Source organism: Mus caroli, unplaced genomic scaffold (genome assembly GCF_978045245.1).
Source record: "Mus caroli unplaced genomic scaffold, Mus_caroli_1 scaffold_18, whole genome shotgun sequence".
Taxonomy (NCBI): domain Eukaryota; kingdom Metazoa; phylum Chordata; class Mammalia; order Rodentia; family Muridae; genus Mus; species Mus caroli.
This window is the reverse complement of record NW_028227273.1, coordinates 61677493-61702779: the sequence shown is the minus strand read 5'-3', so window position 1 is coordinate 61702779 and position 25287 is coordinate 61677493. Positions and strand designations below refer to the sequence as shown.

At 49.6% G+C, this 25287-nt stretch overlaps 1 protein-coding gene across 1 annotated transcript in view; it reads right to left on the bottom strand.

Annotated features, from left to right (window-relative positions):
* Nucleotides 1–25287, bottom strand: part of Notch3 (notch receptor 3) — a 47818-nt gene that overhangs the window by 15777 nt on the left and 6754 nt on the right. Inside the window, exons 3-29 of the mRNA XM_021186339.3 lie at nucleotides 23923–24065; nucleotides 23502–23840; nucleotides 23294–23416; nucleotides 22974–23207; nucleotides 21365–21520; nucleotides 21069–21254; nucleotides 19861–19974; nucleotides 19453–19566; nucleotides 18889–19122; nucleotides 18661–18771; nucleotides 16690–16882; nucleotides 16460–16611; nucleotides 15823–15936; nucleotides 15206–15361; nucleotides 13029–13254; nucleotides 12527–12728; nucleotides 12246–12393; nucleotides 11674–11858; nucleotides 9732–9864; nucleotides 9396–9653; nucleotides 9197–9315; nucleotides 8271–8842; nucleotides 6239–6571; nucleotides 4687–4841; nucleotides 4170–4392; nucleotides 2844–2928; nucleotides 131–293 (exon numbers count right to left, since the gene is read on the bottom strand). Coding sequence (XP_021041998.1) covers nucleotides 131–293; nucleotides 2844–2928; nucleotides 4170–4392; nucleotides 4687–4841; nucleotides 6239–6571; nucleotides 8271–8842; nucleotides 9197–9315; nucleotides 9396–9653; nucleotides 9732–9864; nucleotides 11674–11858; nucleotides 12246–12393; nucleotides 12527–12728; nucleotides 13029–13254; nucleotides 15206–15361; nucleotides 15823–15936; nucleotides 16460–16611; nucleotides 16690–16882; nucleotides 18661–18771; nucleotides 18889–19122; nucleotides 19453–19566; nucleotides 19861–19974; nucleotides 21069–21254; nucleotides 21365–21520; nucleotides 22974–23207; nucleotides 23294–23416; nucleotides 23502–23840; nucleotides 23923–24065 — 5171 coding nt within the window. The remainder of the gene's footprint in view (nucleotides 1–130; nucleotides 294–2843; nucleotides 2929–4169; nucleotides 4393–4686; nucleotides 4842–6238; nucleotides 6572–8270; nucleotides 8843–9196; nucleotides 9316–9395; nucleotides 9654–9731; nucleotides 9865–11673; nucleotides 11859–12245; nucleotides 12394–12526; nucleotides 12729–13028; nucleotides 13255–15205; nucleotides 15362–15822; nucleotides 15937–16459; nucleotides 16612–16689; nucleotides 16883–18660; nucleotides 18772–18888; nucleotides 19123–19452; nucleotides 19567–19860; nucleotides 19975–21068; nucleotides 21255–21364; nucleotides 21521–22973; nucleotides 23208–23293; nucleotides 23417–23501; nucleotides 23841–23922; nucleotides 24066–25287) is intronic.

The following is a 25287-nucleotide window of genomic DNA, read 5'->3' as shown; positions in this document are numbered from 1 at the left end:
GCTTCACCTTGCATGGCATTCCAATCACTTAGAACACATGCAGCAGGCCCAGAGGCCCAGAGGCTCCCAGAACCCCCACATGGGATCCAGCAGGTAGGACCAATGAGGGCCTCTTTGGGAGGGCACTCACCAGGCCCTCGGACGTTGACGTCCACTCCGTCTGCATCTGCATCTCCCTGAGGAGGAGTCAGCGCTGTGGCTGGTGCCACACGGATATCAGCAGCAACCAGGTGGTGTTGGGTCCACTGGCGACAGTCCTCAGGTTCCTCTGCACCCATGCCCGGCTCCTCTACCTGGAGTAAAACAGATACAGGCTCTCACCTCTCATTTGCTGTGGGAGAGGCAGTAACAAAAAAAGGTGGGCATTCCCACCTGTGTTGCTGATAAAGCTGTATCAGGTGTAGGAGACCAAAAGCAACCTGCTGTCTCACAAAAATAAAACAGAGTTGGGGAGAGTGCTCGGCAGGTAAACGTACTTGCAGATTAAATGTGCTTCTCCACACATTGCCATGGCACACACACCAACGTGTACACATATACACAAAAATAAAGATTTAGCTGGGTGGCAGTGGGGCACACCTTTAATCCCAGGACTCAAGAGACAGAAGTAGGCAGATCTAAGCCGGGTGGTGGTGACGCACGCCTTTAATCTCAGCACTTGGGAGGCAGAGGCAGGTGGATTTCTGAGTTCGAGGCCAGCCTGGTCTACAGAGTGAGTTCCTGGGCAGCCAAGGCTACACAGAAAAACCCTGTCTCAAAAAAACAAACGAATATTTTTTTAAAAGAAAAAAGATATTTTTATTTAAATTATCAAAACTTGTCACCAAACCCAATGACCCTGTCTCAAAAAAACAAACGAATATTTTTTAAAAGAAAAAAGATATTTTATTTAAATTATCAAAACTTGTCGGGCTGGTGAGATGGCTCAGTGGGTAAGAGCACCCGATTGCTCTTCCGAAGGTCCAGAGTTCAAATCCCAGCAACCACATGGTGGCTCACAACCATCCGTAATGAGATCTGACTCCCTCTTCTGGTGTGTCTGAAGACAGCTACAGTGTACTTACATAGAATAATAAATAAATCTTAAAAAAAAAAAACAAAACCAAAAACCAAACAAACAAAAACTTGTCACCAAGCCCAATGAGCTGATCTCTGGACTCCACACAGTGGAAAGAGAATAACTCCCACAGTTGTCCTCTGACCTCCCTCCCCCATAATGTAGCTCACATGGCCCACACACAAAATAAATAAATAATAAGTGAATGCAAAATTTTAAATTAACAAACTATAGCCGTCACGGTGGCACACTCCTGTCATGCATGCCTGGTGGGAGACCAGAAGACGTCAAACATCTATAGGAACTGAAGTTACAGACATCTGTAAGCCACTGTGTGGGTACTGGGAATCAAACACAGGTCCTCTGGAAGAGCAGCCAGCATTTAATTGTTGAGCCATCTCTCTAGTCTCCAATTTTTAAAAATAAATATAAATAAATAAAAAGAGCAAAATATTTGGAATTTTAAAAAATTAAATGCAGTCCTCCAACCCTGGATACTTCAGGTCCCTGGTAAAAGAAATATGGAGACTGGATGTTGTGACTCAAACCTGCAGTCCCAGCTACTGGAGAAGCTGAGGCAGGAAGACCTTTTTCCTTCATACATTACCCAGCCCTCAGGTTGCATGAGTGTGCAAGCTTGTGTGTGTGTGCATGAGTGTGTCTGTGTGTATGGAAGCCAAAGAACCACCTCCTATGTCATTGCTCTGTAGCACTCTCCCTCTTTTTGTTATTGTGTCATTTTTCGAGACAGGGTTTCTCTGTGTAGCCCTGGCTGTCTTGTAACTCACTCTGTAGACCAGGCTGGCCTCGAACTCAGAGAAACACCTGCCTCTGCCTCCCGAGTGCTGGGGTTAAAGGTGTGTGCCATCAATCTCCGGCACTATCCATCTTCCTTTATGAGACAGGGGTTCTTCTAAGAACTTGCCAAGAAGGCTAGGCTAGTTAACCAGCCAGGAGTTTGCTCTCGCCACCTCAGCAGCACTTGGGACTACCTGTGTACCACAGAACGTCTGGCTTTCTTTTCTTTCTTTACCAACCGAGCCATCTGAAACTGAAGAGCACAGCCCAAATAAATGGGTGTGGTTCCTAAAGATAGATGGAACCCTAGACCAGCTGGGGACACTTTCAGGCTGGGGATGCTGGACAAAGAACAGAAAGCCAATCACTCTGTGGGCTAGGGTGTTCCCTCTAGGGCAATGGTTCTCACTGTTCTTAATGCTGCCACCCTTTCATATAGTTCCTCATGTTGTGGTGACCCCCCCCCAGCCATAAAATTATTTTCACTGCTACTTCATAACTGTAATTTTGCTACTATTATGAATCATAATGTAAAAACCTGTGGTTTTCAATGGTCTTAGGTAACCTCTGTGGAAAGGTTGTTCACTGGGACTACCTGTATACCACAAGATGCCTGGCTTTCTTTTCTTTCTTTACCGACTGAGCCATCTGAAACTGAAGAGCACAGCCCAAATAGGTTCACAACCCACAGGTTAAGAGCTGCTGCTCTAGGGTGACCCTAGGCAGACCTGGGAGCAGGAACCTGTGTGAGGAGGAACCATATGAAGAAGGGGAACTCACTCCCACCCACCCAGGGAACCCATGGTAAATCTCTGTTCCTCCCAACACAGCAACAGAGTCACATTAAGGAGAAAGTGAGGTCACACAGATGTGGAAACTGTCTGGGGCTGAGGCAATAGGGAGAAGAGAGACTTCCCTGGTCTCTCCAGCTGACTAGGGAATCCCAACTTGGAACCCTGAAGGAAAGAGTCAGAGAAGCAGGTAATACCTTCAGTCTCTTGGCCTCTGGACATTCTGAGTCATTCAAGTCTGTGACCACCTCCCCCATCAGACTCTCACCCTTGGCCATGTTCCTTGAGGAAAACAAGAAGAAAAAGATGTGAGAAAGTACACTAGAGAACTCTGGCCTGGGAGGAGGGTTTAGGGTTCGGTTCAAGCAGAGGTCATAGAGGCAGGTAAGGGGTCAGGAACTGAGGAGGGGTCCTGGGTTGTTGACAAAGATTCCAATGATGGATAGGAGGATAGAGATGAAGTTGCAGGAAGCATGTCAGGTGGCAATCAAAATGTTTTCTCTTTCCACCTGTGAGTGCAGGTATGTGTTTTGGGTGCACAGGTCTGAGGTTGATAAAGAGGAATCTCTCCTCAGTCTTGGTCATCGAGGAAGGGTCTCTCAGTCAAACCAAGAGCTCACTGATATGACTAGACTCACTAGTCAGCTTGCTCTAGGGACCAGGACTCCATCTTCTAAGTCAGGCTGCGGGGCCCACTGAGCACTTAAGGATTTTATGGCATTTATACAGGTTCTAGGGATCCAAACAATGGTCTTTACACCTGCCCCACACCTCACATCTGAGGTGGCCAGAATCTTAAGGTGAACTCAGAGTCGAGAGTGGCACACACAATGGAACATGGATGCATGAGGGTAGATGAGACAAACTGCAGGGGCAGAGGAAGTTTCCTCTCATAACTTTGATAAAGGAGTTATCAAAGCTCATGGAAGAGTAGTTACTCTCTCGTGACAAATGGGATAGATAGCCAGGCTTGAAACATCAAGATGAGGAGTCAGGAGTCCTGGTGTCATAGGGAAGGGTTAAGAGCAGAGTATGGCTATTGGTGTTGAGGAATAAGTCAAGTTGAAGGCTTAGGATTGAGGCTCACAAGGGAATTAACACAGGATTGGGTGGAAACAGGGGGCTGAGGTGAGGTCAAAGGTACAGGTGGGTTGAAGCCAGAGATGATTCAGGAGTCATCAAGGACCCAGTCGTGGTCAGGGACAGGTTGAAATGACAAAAGTCTTGAGGTCAGCAGTCATGCGGGAATAAGGATGATTTTTGTGAGGTTAGCTCAGGATAGCGTCAGGGAAAGATATGAGTCAGGAAATGTATAGAATTAGAAAATCACGTCAAGGGATAGGGGTTGGGGCAATCCCCAGGGATCATGGGGTCATAGGTCAAGAGGATTAACACTGAAGGCCCAGATGGAGTCTGTAGTTAAGGTTAGGTTGGGGTCAGAGGTTGGAATGTGACCGAGGTGGGTATGGTCTAGAGCTTACAAGGGCCCCACAGTTGGGGATGTAGAGCAATGAGGTTCTTACTTCATGCCCAGTGCATCTTGTCCCACAGGCTCCCTCCGGCCCTTGTGGCCAGCAGCTATGTCCTTGTGTAATGCAAAACCCTCAGGGAACCAGAGGGTGCTGTGCTCTCGCTTGCGCCTGGCAACCATGACACCCAGGATGAAGATGATGAGTAGAAAGACAGCCCCTGCCACCAGCAGTGGCAGCAGTGGCACGCTCTGCTCTGGGGCCTCCAGCGGCTCTCCTGTAGGATGGAAGCAGCAGATGGGCCTTCAGCCAAGTATCAGGGCAGGAACAAGTGAGCAGATTTCAGGCATGGGCGATGCTCAGCTATAAGCAGGGCTGTAGCCATGGAGCAGGACTACAAGTAAGGTTTCAATTTTAAGTGGCTCTTACTCATGGGGTTGGCTTAGCTATGGGACAGCTTCAGCCAGAAGATGGGGCTTTACTCACAGGGCTTCAACCACACTATAGGATTCAACCATCTCTGGGGCTACATGCTCTAATGTACTACCCTCTAATGTACTTCCCAGCTCACCTCGCACATCCCGAAGTGGGTATGGGAAATCAAGTCGCTCCACTGCCGACAAGGCTCCCAGGTAGTCAGCAGCGCTCTGGGCATCAGGGAAGCAGTGGTCATTCTCAGCTGACTGCAGACAGAGCCGGTTGTCAATCTCCAGCATCACTACAGAGCTGTGGGAACAGAGCAGAGGGACCCAAAGGCTCAACACTGGTCTACAGCATCCTAGACACCCAACCTCAGAGAGCCACATCCGTCTCTACTCTCTATGCCTCTACCACCCACCCAGCTCTCAGCTGGCATCCAACTCCACTGTCTCTCCCAACAGATCTTATTGGTCACAGTGTCTCAAAGCTGCCCTGGTGGAGTCTGCTGGTGTCGCCCTTTGCTGGGATGGTGTACCATGTCACAGTTTCTCTAAAAGCTTGCTTTTTCTCCTCTATCCTTCTTTGTGGTATTGGAGATGAACTTGGGGCCTTGAATATACAAGGTAGGTTCTCTACCACTGAACCACACCCTCTACTGTCCCCCAATCCTTAGGTCTCTGAGAGTCCTTAGATTCCTTCTTCAATTCCTTCTCTCCTGCTTCCTTGACTCTCCCTTCTTTCCTTCCAATGGCCTCCAATGCCCAGTTGTCTTGTATGCATCTTCAGCCCTCAGTCATCTCTTGGGGTTCCTCCCCATACCTCAAGACCCCCTAAGAATAGCAAGTTCCAAGGTGTCCCCTGCTTAGCCCTATATCCTCATCACTAAGCTACTTTAGCCAAGATAGGGGCCATGTGTCACCTCACCCATCTACTTGACTTCTGCCTGCATCCAATCAGAACCCACAAACCACAGCATCTCTAAAGTTCAGCCCTCCTTTCCTTGTCAGGGCCCAATCTTCAGGCCCTGGTCCACCCTCAACAAATGCCTCTCCCTCTTCAGGTTCCCCCTACCAGGTCACCAGTGAGCAAGTTCTACAACTTTCGTGAGATGAGGGGAAAGGGGAAAGAAGAGAGTGGGGAGGAAAGAAAGTGAGTGTCAGGGGCGATAGTGTATGCCTGCAATTCTAGTACTTGGAAGGGCTAAGTAGGAAAACCATGAGTTCAAAGCCAACCTGGGCTACAGACTGAATTTCAGGCCAGTGCCTATAAAACACAAACAAAGCAAACAACAAGAAGAAAACAACAAACAAGCCAGCGCAATGGCTCACAGGCAACATGCTCATCATGCAAGCCTGTCATCCTGATGAGAAGAGAGAACTGACTTCACACTGCTGTCCTCTAACCTCTACAGGCATGCAGTGTCATAAGTGTCATGGCACTTGGGGACCTACACACACACATCATGCACACAAGAAGGTGCTGTCACCTGCATTTGAAGAGTAAACTCTCAGCGCTGCAGTGAGGCTCCCTGTAGTGTACACAGGATGAACCCCACCCATAGCAAAGATGTCAACCCAACAGACACGGAAAAACCTGTGGAAGGCGCCTTGCCAAGAGAGCTCTCAACCAAGAAACATGAAACAGAAAGTCTGGATCACGGGTGCTCTAACCGCTGTACCCAGCCCTGAGCCACAGTCACTCACCCGATCACCTCAGGACCCAGCTCACGACGGACCCGGGATTCAGAGCCAGGGCTTGGCCGGTGATAGGGGAAGACCATGGCCTGGCCACGTGCGTCCAAGCGGAAGCGCAGTGAGGTGCGCAGAATAGCGCTGAGTCGCTGCAGAAAGTCGGCACTGGAGCGCAGCAACTCTTCAGGAGGCAGAAGAACTGTGAGGACCAGAACCCCTCGGGCCAAAAGGGCCGGGACCTCGCTGGCACAGTCTAGCCCATCCCAGCCACACTCCTCAGTGTTGCAGCCCTGGTCACAACGACCATCTGCAAAGTGGTCCGCGCAGTACTTCTCATAAACGGGGCTGGGGACAGAGAACACAAAGTCAGAGATTCTTCAGGTCACCTAAATGCACACACAGCGAATAGCAGTAGTGGACAGTGCTGGGATGGGTTTGGGAATGGTGGTGGTGGGAGATGTTCTTGCATATGCTTTCTGCAAATGCAGTAGTTGGCTGCATAACCACAAGTTCTGTGTTCCTAATTTGAAATAATTGGGACTAAAACTATTTCAGAGTTCAAATTAGAGTTTCAGAATATTTACACATATGCTTAAATATTATTTATGCAAATAAATGCAATGAGATATCTTTCTATAAATATTTTAAAATAAGATCTCATGTATCTCAAGCTGGCCTCAAACTCCCTATGTTAGTCAGACAGGCTGGCATATACCTCTAATCCCAATACTCCAGAGGCAGAGACAAGGATATCTCTGTGTGTACAGGGCCAGCCTGATTTACACAGCCAATTCCAGCCAGGAATTGTGAAGCCCTATTTTTCTTTTATATATATATATATATATATATATATATATATATATATATATATATTTTTTTTGGTTTTTCAAGACAGGGTTTCTCTGTGTAGCCCTGGCTATCCTGGAACTCACTCTGTAGACCAGGCTGGCCTGGAAATCTGCCTGCCTCTGCCTCCCAAGTGCTGGGACTAAAGGCGTGCGCCACCACGCCCCGCTGAAGCCCTATTTTTAAAAAAGAAAACAAAACTATGTTGCTGAGGGTGATCTTGAACTTATTATCCTCCTGATCCACCTGCTGAGAGCCAGGATTACAAGCACACAGCACCTCTCACAGTTTAGGTGGTGCTGGGGACCCAAGCCTGGCTCTGTGGATGTTAGGCAAGCATTCCATCAAGTAAGCTACATCCCCAGCCCTCTATACATAATTTATATAAGGCACCTCTGGGATGAGGCCCAAGTCTAAAGACAAAAATACACATACCCAAAAGTAACTATATATTTTTAGTGTGCCTGCCTTTGGTGGTTGTTTTATTTCCATGCTGGGCGGGGATTGAACCAAGGGCCACATGCCATCTAGGAAGGTGCTCTGCCACTACAGCCCAACCTGTGTCTGAATTTTGACTGTAACTTATCAATGGGGCAAAGGATGGAATTTTCTACCGTGGCAACATGCCCATGCCCCACATGACTCAGGAATTCAGGTTTGGGATTTGGGATGCTCCACCAGTATCACTATTGGATGCTATTGAATGAGCACCTGCTGGGGACTCCTGTTTTGCTTTGTTTGTTTGTTTGTTTTTGTTTTGAGACAGGGTATCACTGTGTGGCCTTGGCTAGCCTAGAACTCGCTATGTAGATCATGCTGGCCTTGAATCTCTACAGAGACCTGCCTGTCTATGCCTCTGAAATGCTGGCGTTAAAATGTGTGTGCAACTAGACCCAGTTTAATTTTTAAATTTTTAAGAAAGACAAATGAACAAGTCCTAAGTGTGGACAGATGGGATGTGTAACTGCAGGCAGACAGAAGCAAATGGCCAAGATATGTAGGTGAAAATATAAATGGGCAGAGATGAGGCACATGGGTGGAAACAGGCGGATGAAACCACCAGTGCCCTGGTGGTAGCAGCTGGAAGGGACAGCCCATCAGACGAGCCAAAAACAGACTGACAGACAAACTGGGACAGATGTGGCTCACTGACAGTGCAACATATAGATGGATAGAAGAACAGAGTCAAGGGGCTCACTTGCAGGTGCGGTCGCGGCCACCAGAGTAGCAATCAAAGTTGTCATAGAGGCAGGCTGGAGAGCTGCAGGCCGGGTCACACCGGCTGTTGTTGAAGAGACGCCAGCACTGCAGTGCCTCACACTGCCTCCAGGGGTCGTCCACGTTCAGTGAGCAGTCACCGCCATCCCAGCCACAGCCTGGGCTGTTGCACTCCCGATCGCAGTTCTGGTCCCCTCGCTTGGCCTGGCAAGCCGCTCGCGGGCACCGTGGCTCCTCAGGGACCTCAGGGGCTGCTGCGGAAGGGGTCTCACAACGCGGGCCGCCCCAGCCCAGAGCGCATACACAGCGGAAGAAAGGGACACTCTGTACAGGTAGGCACGAGCCCCCATGCAGACAAGGGGCAGAGGCGCAGCTGGTGGCGTTAGTAGCTCCTGAGGGTGACGCCCTAGAAACCCGGCAGGAGGGCCCGGACAGCCCGGGAGGACAAGCGCAGCGTGGTCCACGGGCTGTCTGCTGGCATGGGATACCCACTGGGCACTGCAGCTCTCGGCAAGAGCGTGCCACCCGCTCACAACGCAGACCCCAGAATGGCTAATGGTGAAGTGAGGAGACAGAAAAAGAAAAAATTGGTAGTGAGAAGAAACAGGAGGGTGGAAAAGAGAGAAAAGAATGAAGGTCAAGACTTGAGAAATTATGACACCCCCATCCCCACCCCTCCAATTCCAGCAACCTCCCCTTTCCTCTACTGACGTCATTTTGAAGATAAGCCATACCTTCCCAGGAGGCAACAAAGCCACGTCACAATTTCACTAAGTTACACTCCAAACCATAATTCAGCATCTCAGAACCTCTTTTCCTTCTACTTTTTCCGTATAGACATATGCTTGCCTAAAGCCACAGGCCTTTCTTTCCCCAAGGGTTCCAACCCCTACCAATCACACCTACCTGGACACAGTGACAGGTGAAGGTCAGCCCACCTCCACGGCCTAGGCTGTGACGGCACTGGCCTCCATGCTGACATGGCTGGGACTCACAGGGGGACAGAGCAATCTGACAGCGAGGCCCTGGACAAACAGATGCAGGAGGATCAACTACAGAAGCAGAACCACATCAGGTTTCTGGCCAGGCTCTCTGTCATTCTTACCTGTGAAGCCAGGATGGCAGACGCAGCGGAAATGCCCACCTGGATCTTGTAGGCAGTCCCGAGTATGCGCTGCATGGCAGGCACCCGGGCGACACTCATTGATGTCTGCCTCACAGTGCAGACCTGTGTATCCTGGGGGACAGTTACAGCGGAAGCCACCCACCAGGTCCACACAGGTGCCATTGTGTAGGCACTGGACGCCTGAGTCCAAGGATGGGCCTGGGTCACAGTCGTCCTCATTGATCTCACAGAGAACTCCTAGGGTGTAGGAGCATGGTCAGTGGAGGCTAGAAACTCATCCTTTTATCCTGCCCCCCAACCCTGGCCTTAACATACCCAGTGTGCCAGGGGGACAGGAACAGAGATAGCGGGCCACAAGATCGATACAGGAGCCTCCGTTCTGGCAGGGCTGGGAAGCACACTCATCTATATTATCCTCACAACTGTCACCAGCATAGCCAGCTGGACACTGTATTGAGGCAAGAAAGGAATTCACTCAGCCCCGAGGGACACAGACGTGCCTCGGCAGACCTGTGAGCACACAGAATCTCACCACAAAAGGACACACATAGACATCCAACACAAAGCCAGTGTAGGGGGCAGACTTACCCAGTACAAGGAAACACACTGTGCACATACTTGTTATTTGTGTGTGTGCGTGAACTTGAACCAAACCTAGACATATCTGGGAAGAGGGAATCTTGCTTGAGAAACTGCCTCCTTCAGATTGGCCTATAGCACGTCTGTGGGGACATTATCTTGACTGCTGATTGATGTGGGAAGACCCAGACCACTCCGGGAAAGCAACACTCTTCTATGGTCTCTGCTTCAGTTCTGGACTATAGTTCCCTGCCTTGGGCTTCTTTCACAGCTTCCCTCAATGATGGACAGTAACCTGTAAGCTGAAGTAAATCCTTTCCTCCCTCAAGTTGCTATTGGTCAGGGTGAGACTGGGAAGGCCACCAGCACACTCAGTACAGAGGGAGATATGCTCATGAGAACACGCAGGAAAAATACCCAGGTACCCCAGACCACGTATCCAGACACAATGGTAAGTCACTCATACCCAGAGGGAGACACAGAACTGGAGACAGAAACTCACATGCCCCAAGTCCATCCACAAGTGCATGAAGGTTAGGAGCTGCAAAGATGGTTCAGTGGGTAAGAGCACTTGCTGCACACGCGTGAAGATTTGAGTTCAAATCCTCAGTACCTACTTAAAAAGCTAGGTGTGGGGCTGGCGAGATAGCTCAGCGGGTAAGAGCACTGACTGCTCTTCTGAAGGTCCTGAGTTCAAATCCCAGCAACCACATGGTGGCTCACAACCATCCGTAATGAGATCTGGCGCCCTCTTCTGGAGTGTCTGAAGACAGCTACAGTGTACTTACATATAATAAATAAATCTTAAAAAAAAAAAAAAGCTAGGTGTGGTCTTCTATGTGTGTCACCCAGGTGTGCGGTAGGGGAGGCAGGAGGATCACTGGGGCTCACCATCTACAGCCTAACTTGAGGTTCAGTGAGAGAACCACAAAGGAACAAAATATAGTGATAGAGGGGAACACCTGATGCCTGCCCCTGACCTCTGCATATACACTCCTGTGCACACACAGTGCACACACACAGACATATATCCATAAGAGGACTGCTAGGCCAGGCCTGGTTGCTCACTCCTTTAATCCTAGCACTCACGAGGCTGAGGAAGGTAGATCTTTAATAGTTTAAGCCCACCAGAGCTACATAGTGAGACTCTGTCTCAAAATAGAAAGAAAGAAAGAAAGAAAGAAAGAAAGAAAGAAAGAAAGAAAGAAAGAAAGAAAGAAAAGGAAGGAAACAAGGAAAGAAGGGAAAGGAAAAGAGAAAGATAAGGAGGAAAGAAAAGACACACAGACAAGTATTATGGCTCATGCCTGTTATCTAGCACTCACTATAGAGCCAGAGGCAGAAGGATTGCTGGACTTGGAAGCCAGCTTGAACTACATAGCAAATTCCAGGACAGCCAGAGCTTCATAACGAGACCATGTCTCAAAAATCTAACCAAAAAAAAAAAAAAATTCTATAACAGCCATGCAGACTATGGATGAAGCTGAGCGATACAGAGTGCTAACCTACTACACATGAAACATCCCTGTTCTCCCACCGAGAGAGAGAGAGAGAGAGAGAGAGAGAGAGAGAGAGAGAGAGAGAGAGAGAGAAAGAAAGAAAGAGAGAGGGGGTGGGGTGGGGGAAGGACCCATACCAGGACACAGAAACACAGACAAGCATGATTGACTTCTCTTACCTCACACACATAGCCCCCCATGTAACCACGGCAAGTGCCCCCGTGCTGGCAAGGCTGGGCTGTGCAGGGATCCACCTCGTGTTCACAGTGACTACCCGTACGGCCCTCTGGACACACACAGTAGTGGGAGCGGCCCTTGTCTATGCACTGTCCACCTTCCTGACACAGCTGCTCCAACCTCACCCCTGAAAAGCAGAGGGTGACATCAGACTCAGAGGTGGCCATGCCACCTTTCCTATTCAGGCCACATCACACATTCATCCAACATCCCTGCTGGCATCAATCCCAAGTGTCTCACCCACATCCAAAGGCTGTCAGGCCACTTGTCAGCTAACCTGGTCTCTTTCCACAGCACCACTTTGATGACTCTATCAGCTCAGTCACACACACACACCCAGCTGTCTCACTGTGACAGATACAGTCACATTCTGGCCAGTTATTCCAGTCACACACATACTGAGCCACACACCTCATTAGTCCCATATGTTATATGGCTCTCTCATCTGGCTCATGCCAGCAAGAGGGATGCACCACCACCCTTCAGCCCCACACACACCACATGCTTCCCTCACCCATCTGGGCTGCGGCCTCCGTGCAGGGCAGGCTTTGTATGTCGCACAGGCGGCCACTCCATCCAGGTGGACAAATGCAGTAAGCCCCAGTCTGGACACAGCGACCCCCATTCTGACAGGGTGCCTGGCTGCACCAGTCCACTGGGTTCTGCAAAAGAAATCTTCAAGGTCAGTGCTGGGAGAGACCCTAGAAACTAGATGGCCTTATCCCTTCAGGATGCCCCCCCACAGGTCCCCCTTGTCTTAGGACTCTTCCTCCAAGGACCTCAGACACCACCCACCTGACACTGACTCCCAGTGAAGCCCTCCCGGCAGGTGCATTCAAATCCTGGGTGGGTGGGGTTGCAAATGCCCCCGTGCAGACAGGGCCGGGAAAAGCAGGGGTCAGCCTCGTATTGGCAGTGTGTGCCTGTGTAGCCGGGGCGACACAGACAGCTGAAGGAGTTCACGCCATCCACACAGGTCCCTCCATTGAAGCAGGAACTGGAGAACAGGACAAGAAGGTCAAGATCTTAAAGACACCCCAATCCTTCTATAACTAAGTGCTTCCCAATTTCAGACCCTTGCTATCCTCAACAAGCCGTAGCAGTATGAAGATCTAACCCAGCTCCTTCGCCTATGGACCCTGCCTCAGTCTCGGCCTCAAAAGAACTGGAGTCTGTGACTTCCAAGCAGCCTTGCCCATTCCTCAGCCATGTGCCAGCATCATCCCAAACCTCCAACAGATGCCGAGTCCAGGACGCCCTCTCTGGCCCCTGAGTCTCCAGCCCATGCTCCACCCACCTGGGGCTGCAGTCTGGCAAGTCAATCTCACAGTGGAAGCCTCCATAACCAGGTGGACAGGCACAGGTGAAGGAGGCCACGTGATCAGTACAGGTGCCAGGGCCACAGGGGCTGCTCAGACATTCGTCCACATCTCGGGCACAGCGAGGACCAGCAAAGCCGTCGGGGCAAGAACAGGAAAAGGAGCCCACACCATCCTGGCAGGAGCCACCATGGAGGCACGGGTCTGCAGTGAGCAGGAAAGAAATCTGGTCACTGCCTATGCCCACATCAGCCTGGCCTGACCCAGCTATGCTTTACTCACAGGGAGACTCAGGAAGAAGCCAGAGGGGACAGTCCTTTTTGTTTGCTTGCTTGTTTTTGAAATAGTCTTACTACGTAGCCATGACTAGCCTGGAGTTCAATATGCTGATGAGGCTGGCCTTGAATAGTCCAGAGATGAGCCTGCACTCTGTCTTCTGAGTGCAGAAATTAAAGGTATGTGTGTGTCCCAGACTACAAGAGACACTCTTGGTCAGAGATCAAAGTTAGTCCCCTTTTGTGGTCAACCTCCCTCTACAAGATGTCCTCTGACCACCACGGGAATGTCATGGCTCACTTGGTGTGCAACACATAGACAAATAAATACATTTTTAAAATATCCTTTTAAAAAAGCCCTTTTGAGTGCCGGGCGTGGTAGCGCACGCCTTTAATCCCAGCACTCGGGAGGCAGAGGCAGGCGGATTTCTGAGTTCGAGGCCAGCCTGGTCTACAGAGTGAGTTCCAGGACAGCCAGAGCTATACAGAGAAACCCTGTCTCAAAAAAAAAACAAAAACAAAAACAAACAAAAAAAAAACCTTTGAGCTATAGAACTGGCCCTACCTATTCTGAAATTCAGAATCTGTGGGTTCAACCAGTAGATGGACAATAGGGAAAATCAGAGATTACCCAAGGGCAGAACATGCACACTATTTTCTTGTTATTTTCTAAACAATAGAGTATAGCAAACATATACATGCTATGAACATCGTACTTGGTGTGTCAAGCCATCTAGAGGGACTGGCAAGATGACTTTAGTAGGTAAAGGTGCTTGCCCACCCAGGACTGCCTGCCTGAGCTCAATCCCTGCAACATGCATGGTGGAAGAAGAAAATCAACTCCCACAATCTAATGTAGCAGGTTTGCATTCCACCCGCCCCCCCTTCTCTCTCACCTTCCCTCCCTCCCTGCCCCTCCCTCCTTCCAGTTCAATTAAAAATGAAGTCTGGGTTGATGATAGGACTCAGCATGGGTAAAGCCACCAAGGCCAACATCCTGAGTTGGAACACCAGATCCTACAAGGTAGAAGGACTATACTGTCCTATGACCTCCACACGTGGTCCATACACGCTCACACACATGCACACAATAACAAGGAAATGTACACATTTTAAAATAAAAAAGTTATTTGGAGATGATTTAAATAATCTGGGAGGAGATGTAGAGGTTATTTGCAAACATTAAGCCACTCGACAATAAGGGACTTAAACACCCATAGAGTCTGTAACCCATGGAGGCTGTGGGACCAACCTCAAAGAACCAAGGAATACTTGTAGTGCCACTGCCTGCTCTGATTCATAAGCTCAGCACAGCCTGCGGTGACCAGTGTAGCTACTACTAGCCACATGAGGTTAATAGGCCCGTGAAATCATGAGTCCAGGCCAAATGAGACAAACTGCAAATGTAAAATACATTTAGCAAAATTTAAATTTTTGAAGGCTTATATGTGAAAATGAAAATATTTTCTATTTTGGCTTAAATAAAACATATTTTTAACTTTTTATTCCATTTTGGGTTATTATTGTTATTTATTTATTTATTTTCTCTCTCTCCCCCCTCTTTCTCTCTCTCTCTCTCTGTGTGTGTGTGTGTGTGTGTGTGTGTGTGTGTGTGTGTGTGCATAGCAGGCATGTAGAGATCAGAAGACAACTTGTAGGACTGACCTAGGTTCATCAGGTTTAGAGGCAGTGGCTTTCCCTGCAGAGTCATCCCAGCAGCCCATTGCCCATTTCTACAGTGGTGCTGGGATGGAAGTAAGACCCTCATGAACGAGGGGAGTAATAGTTGTCAGGAAACAGCAACACAGTGCCAGGACGAGGTATGACTTGATGGGTGGGTTCCCTGGGGAAGGAAGCATCCCAAAGATCCCTGCACTTACTGGGGTCACAGTCGTCAATGTCTTGATCACAGAAGGGGCCAGTGTATCCCCTGTGGCAGATGCACCTGAAATTCCCTGGCAGGTTGGTGCAGGTACCATGGGGGCCGCAGGGTGAGGCGCTGGCACACTCATCCACATCCTGCTGGCATCGTGGGCCTGGAGGTGAGAGGGGAAGCAATTAAGGTCACAGGGGTAAAGAGGGGTCTGAGGATGCCTGCAGCTCAAGAACCCACTGGTGGAGGCAAGGAAAGCAAAGACCAGCCGCTATCCCTGGGCGTTTGGCACATGCCACTCCTGAAATATATTCTGCCTGTCTCTTTAGATGTTGAATACACACTCTGAAGTCACCCGATCAAAAATGTCATCAAATCTCAGGTATCCCAGTATCCTCAGTCCCATATGGCTTCCCTCTTCTCCTGAGCTGGCTCAGATGGGCTGTGAATGTCTGGATCCAGCTGTCTTTTCCCTCCAAAGGCAGGCCAGGATTGAGTCCTCTTTGGGCTCCCTGGCATTGTCCAACATGGAGCAAAGTGCAGAAGAGGAGAAAGAGGGGAAGAGGAAGAGGAGGAGAAAGAAGAGAGAAGGGAGAAGAGAAGAAGAGGAGGATATTGGTGTACCTTGCCAGCCTGGGGGACAGGAACAGACAGTCAGCCGGTCAGGGTCAGACTCACAGTGGCCTCCGTGCTCACAGAGGCTTGGAGTGCAGGGGGACAGCACCTCACACTGATGGCCTGTTAGAAGCAGATAGTTTAGATAGTCTTGAAACTCACTGCTCCCAACTCCCCTCATCCCTGGAGTCCCCACCCTGATATTTAGAAAAGACAAAAAAGGAGAGAAATTAAAGGAATGAAGAAGGAAGGAAGGAAATGCAGATGGGGCTGGAAGGATGGTTCAGCAGTTAAGAGCACCTCAGGCCAGAACTCAGACCCTCCCACCTCTATAACAAGTAGCCCCAGCTGCAAGGTGAAAGAAAAACAGGAGCATCCCAGGGACTCAGTGGCTTCCAGCCTATCTGAGAAAGCACAAACCCCAGGGTCAGGGAGAGACCCTGCACACCTCAGAGGAATGGGTAGAGAGTGGTAAAAGACGACACATATGCCTTCTTCTGCTTCTGGCCTCCACACACAGACATATGTAACAGAGACACACAGAACAAAAGGTACTAAGCAAAGCTTTAAAAACAAAAAAAGCAGGAAAGAAACATAAGAAACAAGGGTGTTGGGTGCCCTGGGGGAGGAATATGGGGTCACACACCCTGGAATCCAGGGGCACAGGTGCAGCGAAAGCCTATTCCATCACTGGTGCAGGTGCCACCAGCCTGGCAGGGCTGGGACTCACAGGCATCTGGAGCCAGGCTCTGGCTACAGCGAGGGCCACTCCACCCGGGCTCACAAACACAGCGGAACCTGGTGGGGGAGGCAGTGAGGTGTGACAGGTGGCTGGAGACAGCAGAAGAGGGGTCGGGAGTTGGGAAAGGGCCTCACCCGCCTGGTGCATCATGGCAGACTCCATGACTACAGGGCTTGTGGGCACAGGGATGGTTCGCAGGTAGGCAAAGTGGAGGCAGGGAGCCAGGTGGACAGAGGCAGTGGAAGCCATTTTCCCCATCCACACAGGAGCCACCCTCTCCACATGGGCTGGATGCACACTCATTGATCTCCACGTTGCAGAGGGGCCCTGGGAAGCATACAGGCAACTTCATTCCAGAACGAAGACAGTGGTGCCAACTGAAGGAAAGGGACGTCCTGTTCTCTATCACACAGCTGATCCTGACCTCACTCTGCTGACAGAACGACAGCTCCATTCCAGTGAGGAAACAAGCTCAGGATAGTATAAGGTGGGTTTCCCACCCCACTTTGTGTGTGTGTGTGTGTGTGTGTGTGTGTGTGTGTGTGTGCGTGCACACATGCGCACCTGTCTCCCTTCCTCCCTCCCTCTCTCCATCTCTCTCTGCTTTTTAAAAAGATTATTTATTTATTTATTTATTTTATATGAGTGCTTGCATGTATAATAGTGCATCATGGTGCATTCCTGGTGCCCATGAAAGCCAGCAGAGAATGTCAGATTCCTGGAACTGGAGTTATAAGCAGTTGTGAGACTCGCCGAACATGGAGAAGTCAAACTTGCGCCTACATAGAGCCTTCTATATTCTAGGGTCTTTGGTGCAGAAAGCTTTTCTGCATGCTACCCAAAGAGAAACATAAACACCAACCCAACCACAAACCCTTTGATCTACAGTGGTGTCCTGCCTCTGGATCTGCTAGGGCTGTGGTGGCACAGAGCTTGCAGGAGTAACCAACCTATATCCGATGTGACTTAGGGCCCACTCCACAAGACAGAGCCCATACCCAATATTGCTTCAGTGACCAAGAACCTGTGGCTAGATAGCCCAGAGGCCAAGGGTAGAACCAGCCTTAAGGGGAAAAAGGTGACGATAAAATGACGCCTAATACCTCACAGACCAGCGCCTTGCTCAGCCATCACTGCAGAAGCTTCCTCCTGCAGCTGATGGGAACAAAGACAAAGACCCGCTCCTAGACTGTACACAGAGAGGGAGAGACTAAGAAACCTAAGGGGTGTCTCCTTCAAACCCCTTCCCCGATGAAGAAGACTGGGAGCCAGAGGGGATGGAGGAAATCAAGAAAATAAGGCCCTCTAAATCAACATTATCAAAGCTCAGACAATCTCACCAAGACTGGGGCAGTATGCATGGAGCCTGCACAGGCCCTCCCCGGGCCCTCTGCCTATACATTATAGTTTCCAGTTTGGTGTTTTTGTGGGACTCCTGAGTGTGTGAATGAATGAGTTTCCGATTCTTGTGTCTTCTCCCGGGCTCTTTTCCCTCCTGCTTTTGTTTTGTCTTGTCCATTTCTGATGTGGTTTTTTGTTTGTTTGTTTGTTTTGTTTTTTTGCTTTGTTTTATCTTATTTTACTTTATTATTTTAAAAAACAAAAACAAAACTATGCACGTGTGAGTCAGCGTGTTGATGCTGGGAACTAAACCCGAGTCCTCTGCAAGAGCAAGTGCTTGGAACTGCTGAGGCGTCTCTCCAGCCCTCTCTATATGTTGTTTTTATTTTGAAACATGATTTTGCTATGCAGCCCTGGCTGGCCTAGTGCTCACTATGATGCTCAGACTAGCTTCAAACATGCACTAATCCTCCAACCTTGGCCTTCTGAGTATTGGAGATAATCTTGATAAAGGGAAGAAAGGAACTTAACTGGGGGAAAAAGCACACGTGCCCCCAAGCCTGACGCCCCTGAGTGGGATCCCCGAGACCTTTAAGGAGAGAAATGACTCCACCCAGATGTCCTCTGACCTCCAGACATACACAAAATAAATGAAATGTAATATTTTATTTTTTTAAAAAATAAAGTGGGGACACCCAAGAGACTTGTGTCTTAATCCCTACCTTACAAAGCCCCCCCCCACTACATGGCAGCCACCTACCCACCTGTGAATCCAGGCTGACAGACACAGTCATAACGGTTGATGCCATCGCGGCAAACTCCAAAGGTACAGGGGTTACTGGCACAGTCATCAATGTTGACTTCACAGTTCACACCTACAGGGAGGGAAGAACTATGGCAGGAGTACCTACTATTGTCAAGCACCACTTATAAACTCATCACAGACATCCACACACGCCCACGTACTGTTATAGCCCAGCCCCAGACCCCACCTGTGGTTCCGGGAGGACAGCGGCAGAGGTACTTGTCCACCAAGTCTAGACATTTGCCCCCATATCGGCAGGGCTGGCTGCGGCACTCATCCACCTGGCTCTCACAGCGTATGCCCGTATAGCCTGGGGCACAAGCACACGAGAAGCTAGCAATGCCATCGACACAGCGCCCGTGGTGGCAGGGATCCGGAGAGCAGTCATCCACGTTTCTCTCACACAAAGTGCCCTCAAAGCCTGCAAGAACGGGAGGTCAGGGTCTGCCCACTTCGCCATGGCTGTAATCTCAGCCCAATTCCAGCTCAGCTCTCAGACCTCACCCCTACTCCCTTCCATTCTGCCCAGCTCCAAGCTCTGTTCCTGACCCAGAACCTCCCACTTTAAATCTCACTGCTAGTTGCACCCTGAATCTTGCCAAAACCTCTGCCTACCTCCATCATCAGCGTCACTGGCCCTGACCTGGCCTAGCTGAGGGCATCCCCAAGTCTGTTATTGGTCCTTGACACCCATTGGCCCACCAGTCCACCACCTTCTGACTCTTGCCACAGTCTCACGGTCCGCCCTCACCCTCTGCACAGCGACACTCATAGCCGTCAGGCTGGTCCACACACTTGGCACCATTCCGGCAGGGAGTGCTTGCACACTCATCTACATCCAGCTGACACATGGACCCACTGAATCCTGGAAGTGAGTAGTGGATGAAAGGTGACACAAACAGTTAAAGCAGGCAGCCTGCCTTATTTGAGTGGGAAACCCCCTTGGCTTTGTTTTAAATTAATTTCAATACAGAATAGCCCAGAGAGATGGCTCAGAAGATAAACATGCTTGCCAGTCAAGCTTGACCACCTGAGTTCGAGTCCCAAAATGTACATAACATAGTAGAAGGAGAGACCCCACACACACAAAAGAATTAAGTAACTAATTACCACATTGTCATAACCTGACATACCAGGCTCCTTGTCCCAGGGTCCTCACCTGATGGGCAGGTGCAGCTGAAGCCATTGACTCTGTCCTTGCAGACACCACCATTGACACATGGACTGCTCTGGCATTCGTCGATGTCCACCTCACAGTAGGTCCCTGTGAAGCCTGAAGGGAATGGTATGAGGGCCCAGAAAGTTCCCTTAGAAGGCCTCTTCACTTGGTTTGGGGGCTTTGATTTGGTTGTGGGTTTGTTGAGATAAATTCTTACTATGGCCTTGAGGCTGGCCTCAAACTACTGATGCTCCTGCCTCAGCTGCTCAAGCGCTGGGATAACGGGTGTGCACCAACACCTTCAGGCTTAGATTTAGTTTCAAACAAGCTGGATCCTCATCCAGCTGTGGCCCCTCATGGACTAAGGTTTATGAAGCTCCCCTTTGATATTATCTGGTAAAATTCCGCTCTGGCCCTGCACCTACCTTATCGAGGGTTACAAGGTTTCATCCTAAACACACATAACTCTCTCTCTCTTTCTCCAGCCAGGAAGTCTCACTTTAAACCCAGTCATGGGCAAGCAAGATGGCGCAAATAAGGATGCTTGCTGCCAAGCCTGACAATTTGGAACCCTCATGGTTAAAGTGCACTAGGCCCAGGGCACATGCCATTCGATCCAGTATTTGGGAAGCAGAGGCAGGTGGATCTCTGTGAGCTCAAGGCCAGCCTGGTCTACACAGTGAGTTCCAGACAGTCTTACTGTGCCACTTCAGCTCTTTTGAAATGTATTTTGTTTATTAGTTTGTTTAGTTTTGTTTATTTGCATGCATGTGTGTGTGTGTGTGTGTGTGTCCCAAACACATGGGTATCTTCAGAGGCCAAAAGAGCATTGTAGATCTCCTGGAGCTAGATAGTTGTGCACTGCCCCATATGGTACTAAGAACCAAACTCAGCCCTCTAGAAAGCAGGGAGGACTCTTAACCACTAAGCTATCTCTCTATCCCCTTTTTATTTTATTCTGTTTTATTTTATTTTATTTATTTTGAAACAGGGTCTCACTTTATAATCCTAGCCATCCTAGAACTCACCATGTAGACCAAACTGGCCTCGAACTCACAGAGATGAGCCTATCTCTGCCTCACAAGTGCTGGGACTTCAGTCATGTGTCTCTATGCCCAGCATTTTTTTTTTCAAGTAAATAACAATAAACCAAGTTTTACCCCAGGCCCCAGCTTTCATGACCCATCCAAGCCATACCCACCACCCACCTGCCATGCAGATGCAAGTAAACTGGCCAATTCGATCAAGACATGTAGCCTGGTTGCGGCAAGGCCCAGAGAGACACTCATTGACATCAGTCTCACAGCGAGGTCCAGTATAGCCACGGCCACATTGGCACAAGAATGAGCCCTGTGTATTCACACACCGACCCAAATGTTCACAGGGGTTGGCACCTGCAAGAAGGGCGGATATGGGGGAGAAGACACAGCCAGTGTGGGCGTGGCCAGCCAGGGCCCCACCCCTCCCAGTTTTCAGGCTCCTTTCCGGAAGGTACTCTTCTCACCAATGGAGCACTCATTCACATCCTGGTCACATGCTCCTCCAGTGAAGCCAGGTGGGCAGGTGCAGATGGCCCGGCCACTCACAGGGTTTGTGTCACAGATAGCATCCTCATGGCAGGGGTTGCTGACACATGCATCATCCAGATGACACAAGAGGCCTGAGAAAAGGTAAGCAGAAATGAAGCGCTGATCCTCGGGGTGGCCCAAAGTTCCCCGAGACCTAGCGTTTGAGGAAGGACTGATACTGGCAATGGATCCCCAGGACCATGAGCATACAAAGAATGAATACCATCACTCAGCTACCCTTCCAGCTCCTTGCATTATCATCACCATCATCATCATCATTCCTAATGTACTTATCTGGGGAGTGTGTGCAAATCATAGCGCATGTGTAGAAGCCAGAGGAAACTTGGTTGGTTTTCTCCTTCTACCAGTGGGTTCCCTTGATAGAAATAGGTTTGCCAGGCCAACTCAGCGAGCGCCTTTACGCCCTGAGCACCCCGTTGGGATGGCCCTTGCTTCCTGTTTCTTATGTATATTAACCAGCACTGTATTAGTATCTGTTCTTATTTTTAAGCCATCTATTAATATTATTTTATTTATTTATTTATTTATTTATTGGTTTTTTGAGACAGGGTTTCTCTGTATAGCCCTGGCTGTCCTGGAAAAGCCATTTATTATGAAACAATGAAACATTCAGGACGTTTCACATTGGAATATTGGTTCAGTATTATCTGTTCATCTGCTTCTTCCATACCATTTGAAAATAACTTAGAAACGTTTTACAAACAAGGCACTAGGGCCCGAAGAGGTGCTCATCGGCTAAGAATACTGGCTGCTCTTCCAGAAGACCTAAGTTTGATTCCCAGCACCTACACGGCAGCTCACCACCATCAGTAACTCCAGTCTCAGGAGATCTGATGAATTTTTCCGGCCTCTCAGCGTACCAGTCATGTGTGTAGCATGACATAATATAACATACATAAATGCAGCCAACACACACACACACACATTTTTTTAATATTTTAAAAGATGATAAATCAAGACTCTAGTCAGGCATAGTAACAAAATTCCTTCATCCCACCGCTCAGAACACAGAAGCCCAAGGATCCTTTCTTGTGAGTTTGAGGCTAGCCTGATGTACAAATAGTGACACCATGCCTCAACACATCAACAACAACAATAAACTTAAGGTACTTGCCACCTAGCCTGACAACCAGAGTCTGACCACCCCCACCAAAATATGATGTAAGGAACAAACAGACCTTTGTGGCTTCCATAGTTCCTGCCTTTTTCCCAGTTAGACCTCTCAATAGTTCCCCAATTCCAACAGTCTCTGCCTTGGACTATGCACCAGCCTCCTCATAGGACAGAGGCTCAGGCTTCTTTCCAAACCCAGGACCCAGCATACCCTTCCTCCCTCTTTCCTTTCTTTCTTCCATCTTCTTCCTTCACGCTTAGGATTAAACTCAGAGCCTGTGCACACTAAGCTCACACTCTGCCAAGAAGAAACATCCCCAGCCCCCAGTCGTTCTAACACTCAAATCAGAGTCTGTTCTTGCCTTTCATTCTGAAACCATTCTGTTGCCAACAAAGAAAATGGCCACTCACCTGTCTTCCCCATAGGGCAGGCACAGTAGAAAGAGGCCACACGGTCATGGCAGGTGGCCCCATGGAAACACACAGCTGTAGCACAGTCATCGATATTCTGACTGCAGCTCTCACCCGTCCAGCCATTGACACATACACAGCTGTGGCCACCCAGTAGGTTGAAGCAGGTACCCCCGTTGTGGCAGGCATTGGGCTGCAGCTGACACTCATCCACATCTTCTGTACAGAACTGGCCTAGGGCACAAAGATGTGTTAGTCTAAGTTGCCCGTGTGCCCACCTGAGGTCAGCCACCCCGGTTCTCTGCAGCCCTGATGCCCACCTGTCCACTCCGGAGGGCACTGGCAGTTGTAAGTATTGACACCATCTACACATGTTCCCCCATTGAGACACCGATGTCCAGGACAGTCATCCACGTTGACTTCACAGTTCTGGCCCTCGAAGCCTCGTAGGGGAGGACAAGGTGACAATGGTCACTAGGAGGCTAGCCTATTGTCCCCAGCTGCCTTCCCTGGGCACGACTTACTTACCAGGAAGGCAAGCACAGTCATATGTGACATCACTGCTCTGCCTACAGGTGCCACCATTACGACACGGGGAAGGGGCACAGGGCACTACAGGGTTCTCACACAGCAGCCCTGTATAACCAAGAGGACACTGGCAGCGGAAGGATCCAGGTGTATTGAGGCAGGTACCACCATGGCGGCAAGTCGTACCAGATCGGCACTCATCTATGTCACTTTGGCAGCTTTGACCCTGGTAGCCAGGTGGGCAGGCACAGGCAAATCGGCCATCCGGCCCCACTGAGCAGGGGGCACCATGAGCACAGGGCCTGCTGATGCAGGGGTCTGGCTGGGAGCAGTCTGGGCCTGGAAGAACCAGGAGAGGGTGAGCTTGGGTCTGACCACATTCTCGCCTACCACGGGTTCCCGTCCACACACACCCCTTCACCTTGGAAGCCACGGAGACAACGACAGGAGAACCGGGCGGTGCCCGCCACCACTGAACTCTGGCAAACGCCTCGGCCAGCACAGGGGCCTGAGTGGCAAGGGTCTTCCAGCTGGCACCGCTCACCCACCCAGCCTGGCAGGCACCTGTGGGAAGATGTGTGGTCAGGACAGTATAAAGCATGGCAATGCCAGACAGATAACACAAGATGCGTTCATCAAACAACACCGGTGCCAGACGGACTATCAGACAAATCCATTTACTCTTACTTCCTTTCTTTTTTTTTTTTATTTTTTATTTTTATTATATGTAAGTACACTGTAGCTGCCTTCAGACACCCCAGAAGAGGGAGTCAGATCTCATTACAGATGGTTGTGAGCCACTATGTGGTTGCTGGGATTTGAACTTCGGAACTTCAAAGAGCAGTCTGGTGCTCTTACCCACTGAGCCATCTCACCAGCCCTCCTTTCTTGTTTTTTAAGGCAGGGCCTCACTACATATCGCTGGCTAGACTGGAATTCACAGTAATTTACCTGCCTCTGCCTCTCTGCCTCTGCCTCTGCTTTGCCTCTCTGCCTCTGCGCCTCTGCCTCTGCCTCTGCACCTCTGCCTCTGCCTCTGCCTCTGCCTCTGCCTCTGCCTCTGCCTCTGCCTCTGCCTCTGCCTCTGCCTCTGCCTCTCTGCCTCTGCCTCTCTGCCTCTCTGCCTCTCTGCCTCTGCCTCTCTGCCTCTCTGCCTCTCTGCCTCTGCCTCTCTGCCTCTCTGCCTCTCTGCCTCTCTGCCTCTCTGCCTCTCTGCCTCTCTGCCTCTCTGCCTCTAGCACTGGATTTAAAGGCAAGTGCCATCATTCCCAGCCATCCCCATTTATTCCGACAACAAATATTATTGACACCTACTACATACTAAAACACAGCAGCAAGCAAAATAAAAGTGACTCTTACCCTTTTGGTCCTCATAGCCAGGTCAGGCAAAGAAAACACAGACATGTAACACATTAATACGAACATGCCAAACACAGCTTGTATATGCCACAAGCTCACAAAGGGCGTGGTACACTGAAGAACACACCCATGTCCCAGAAGCTGTGACTATCACTTTATTTCTTTTTATGGCCACATAGCAAGTTTGAGGCTAGCCTTGACTGCATGAGACACTGTCTCAAGATCAATACATATATTTTAAACAAATAACAAGAGGATTTGGAATATAGCTCAGTGGTATTGCACTTGCCTAGGGTGCATAAAGTCTTAGATTCAATTCTCAACACAAGAAAAAGGAAGGGGCCGGGCGTGGTGGCGCACGCCTTTAATCCCAGCACTTGGGAGGCAGAGGCAGGCGGATTTCTGAGTTCGAGGCCAGCTTGGTCTA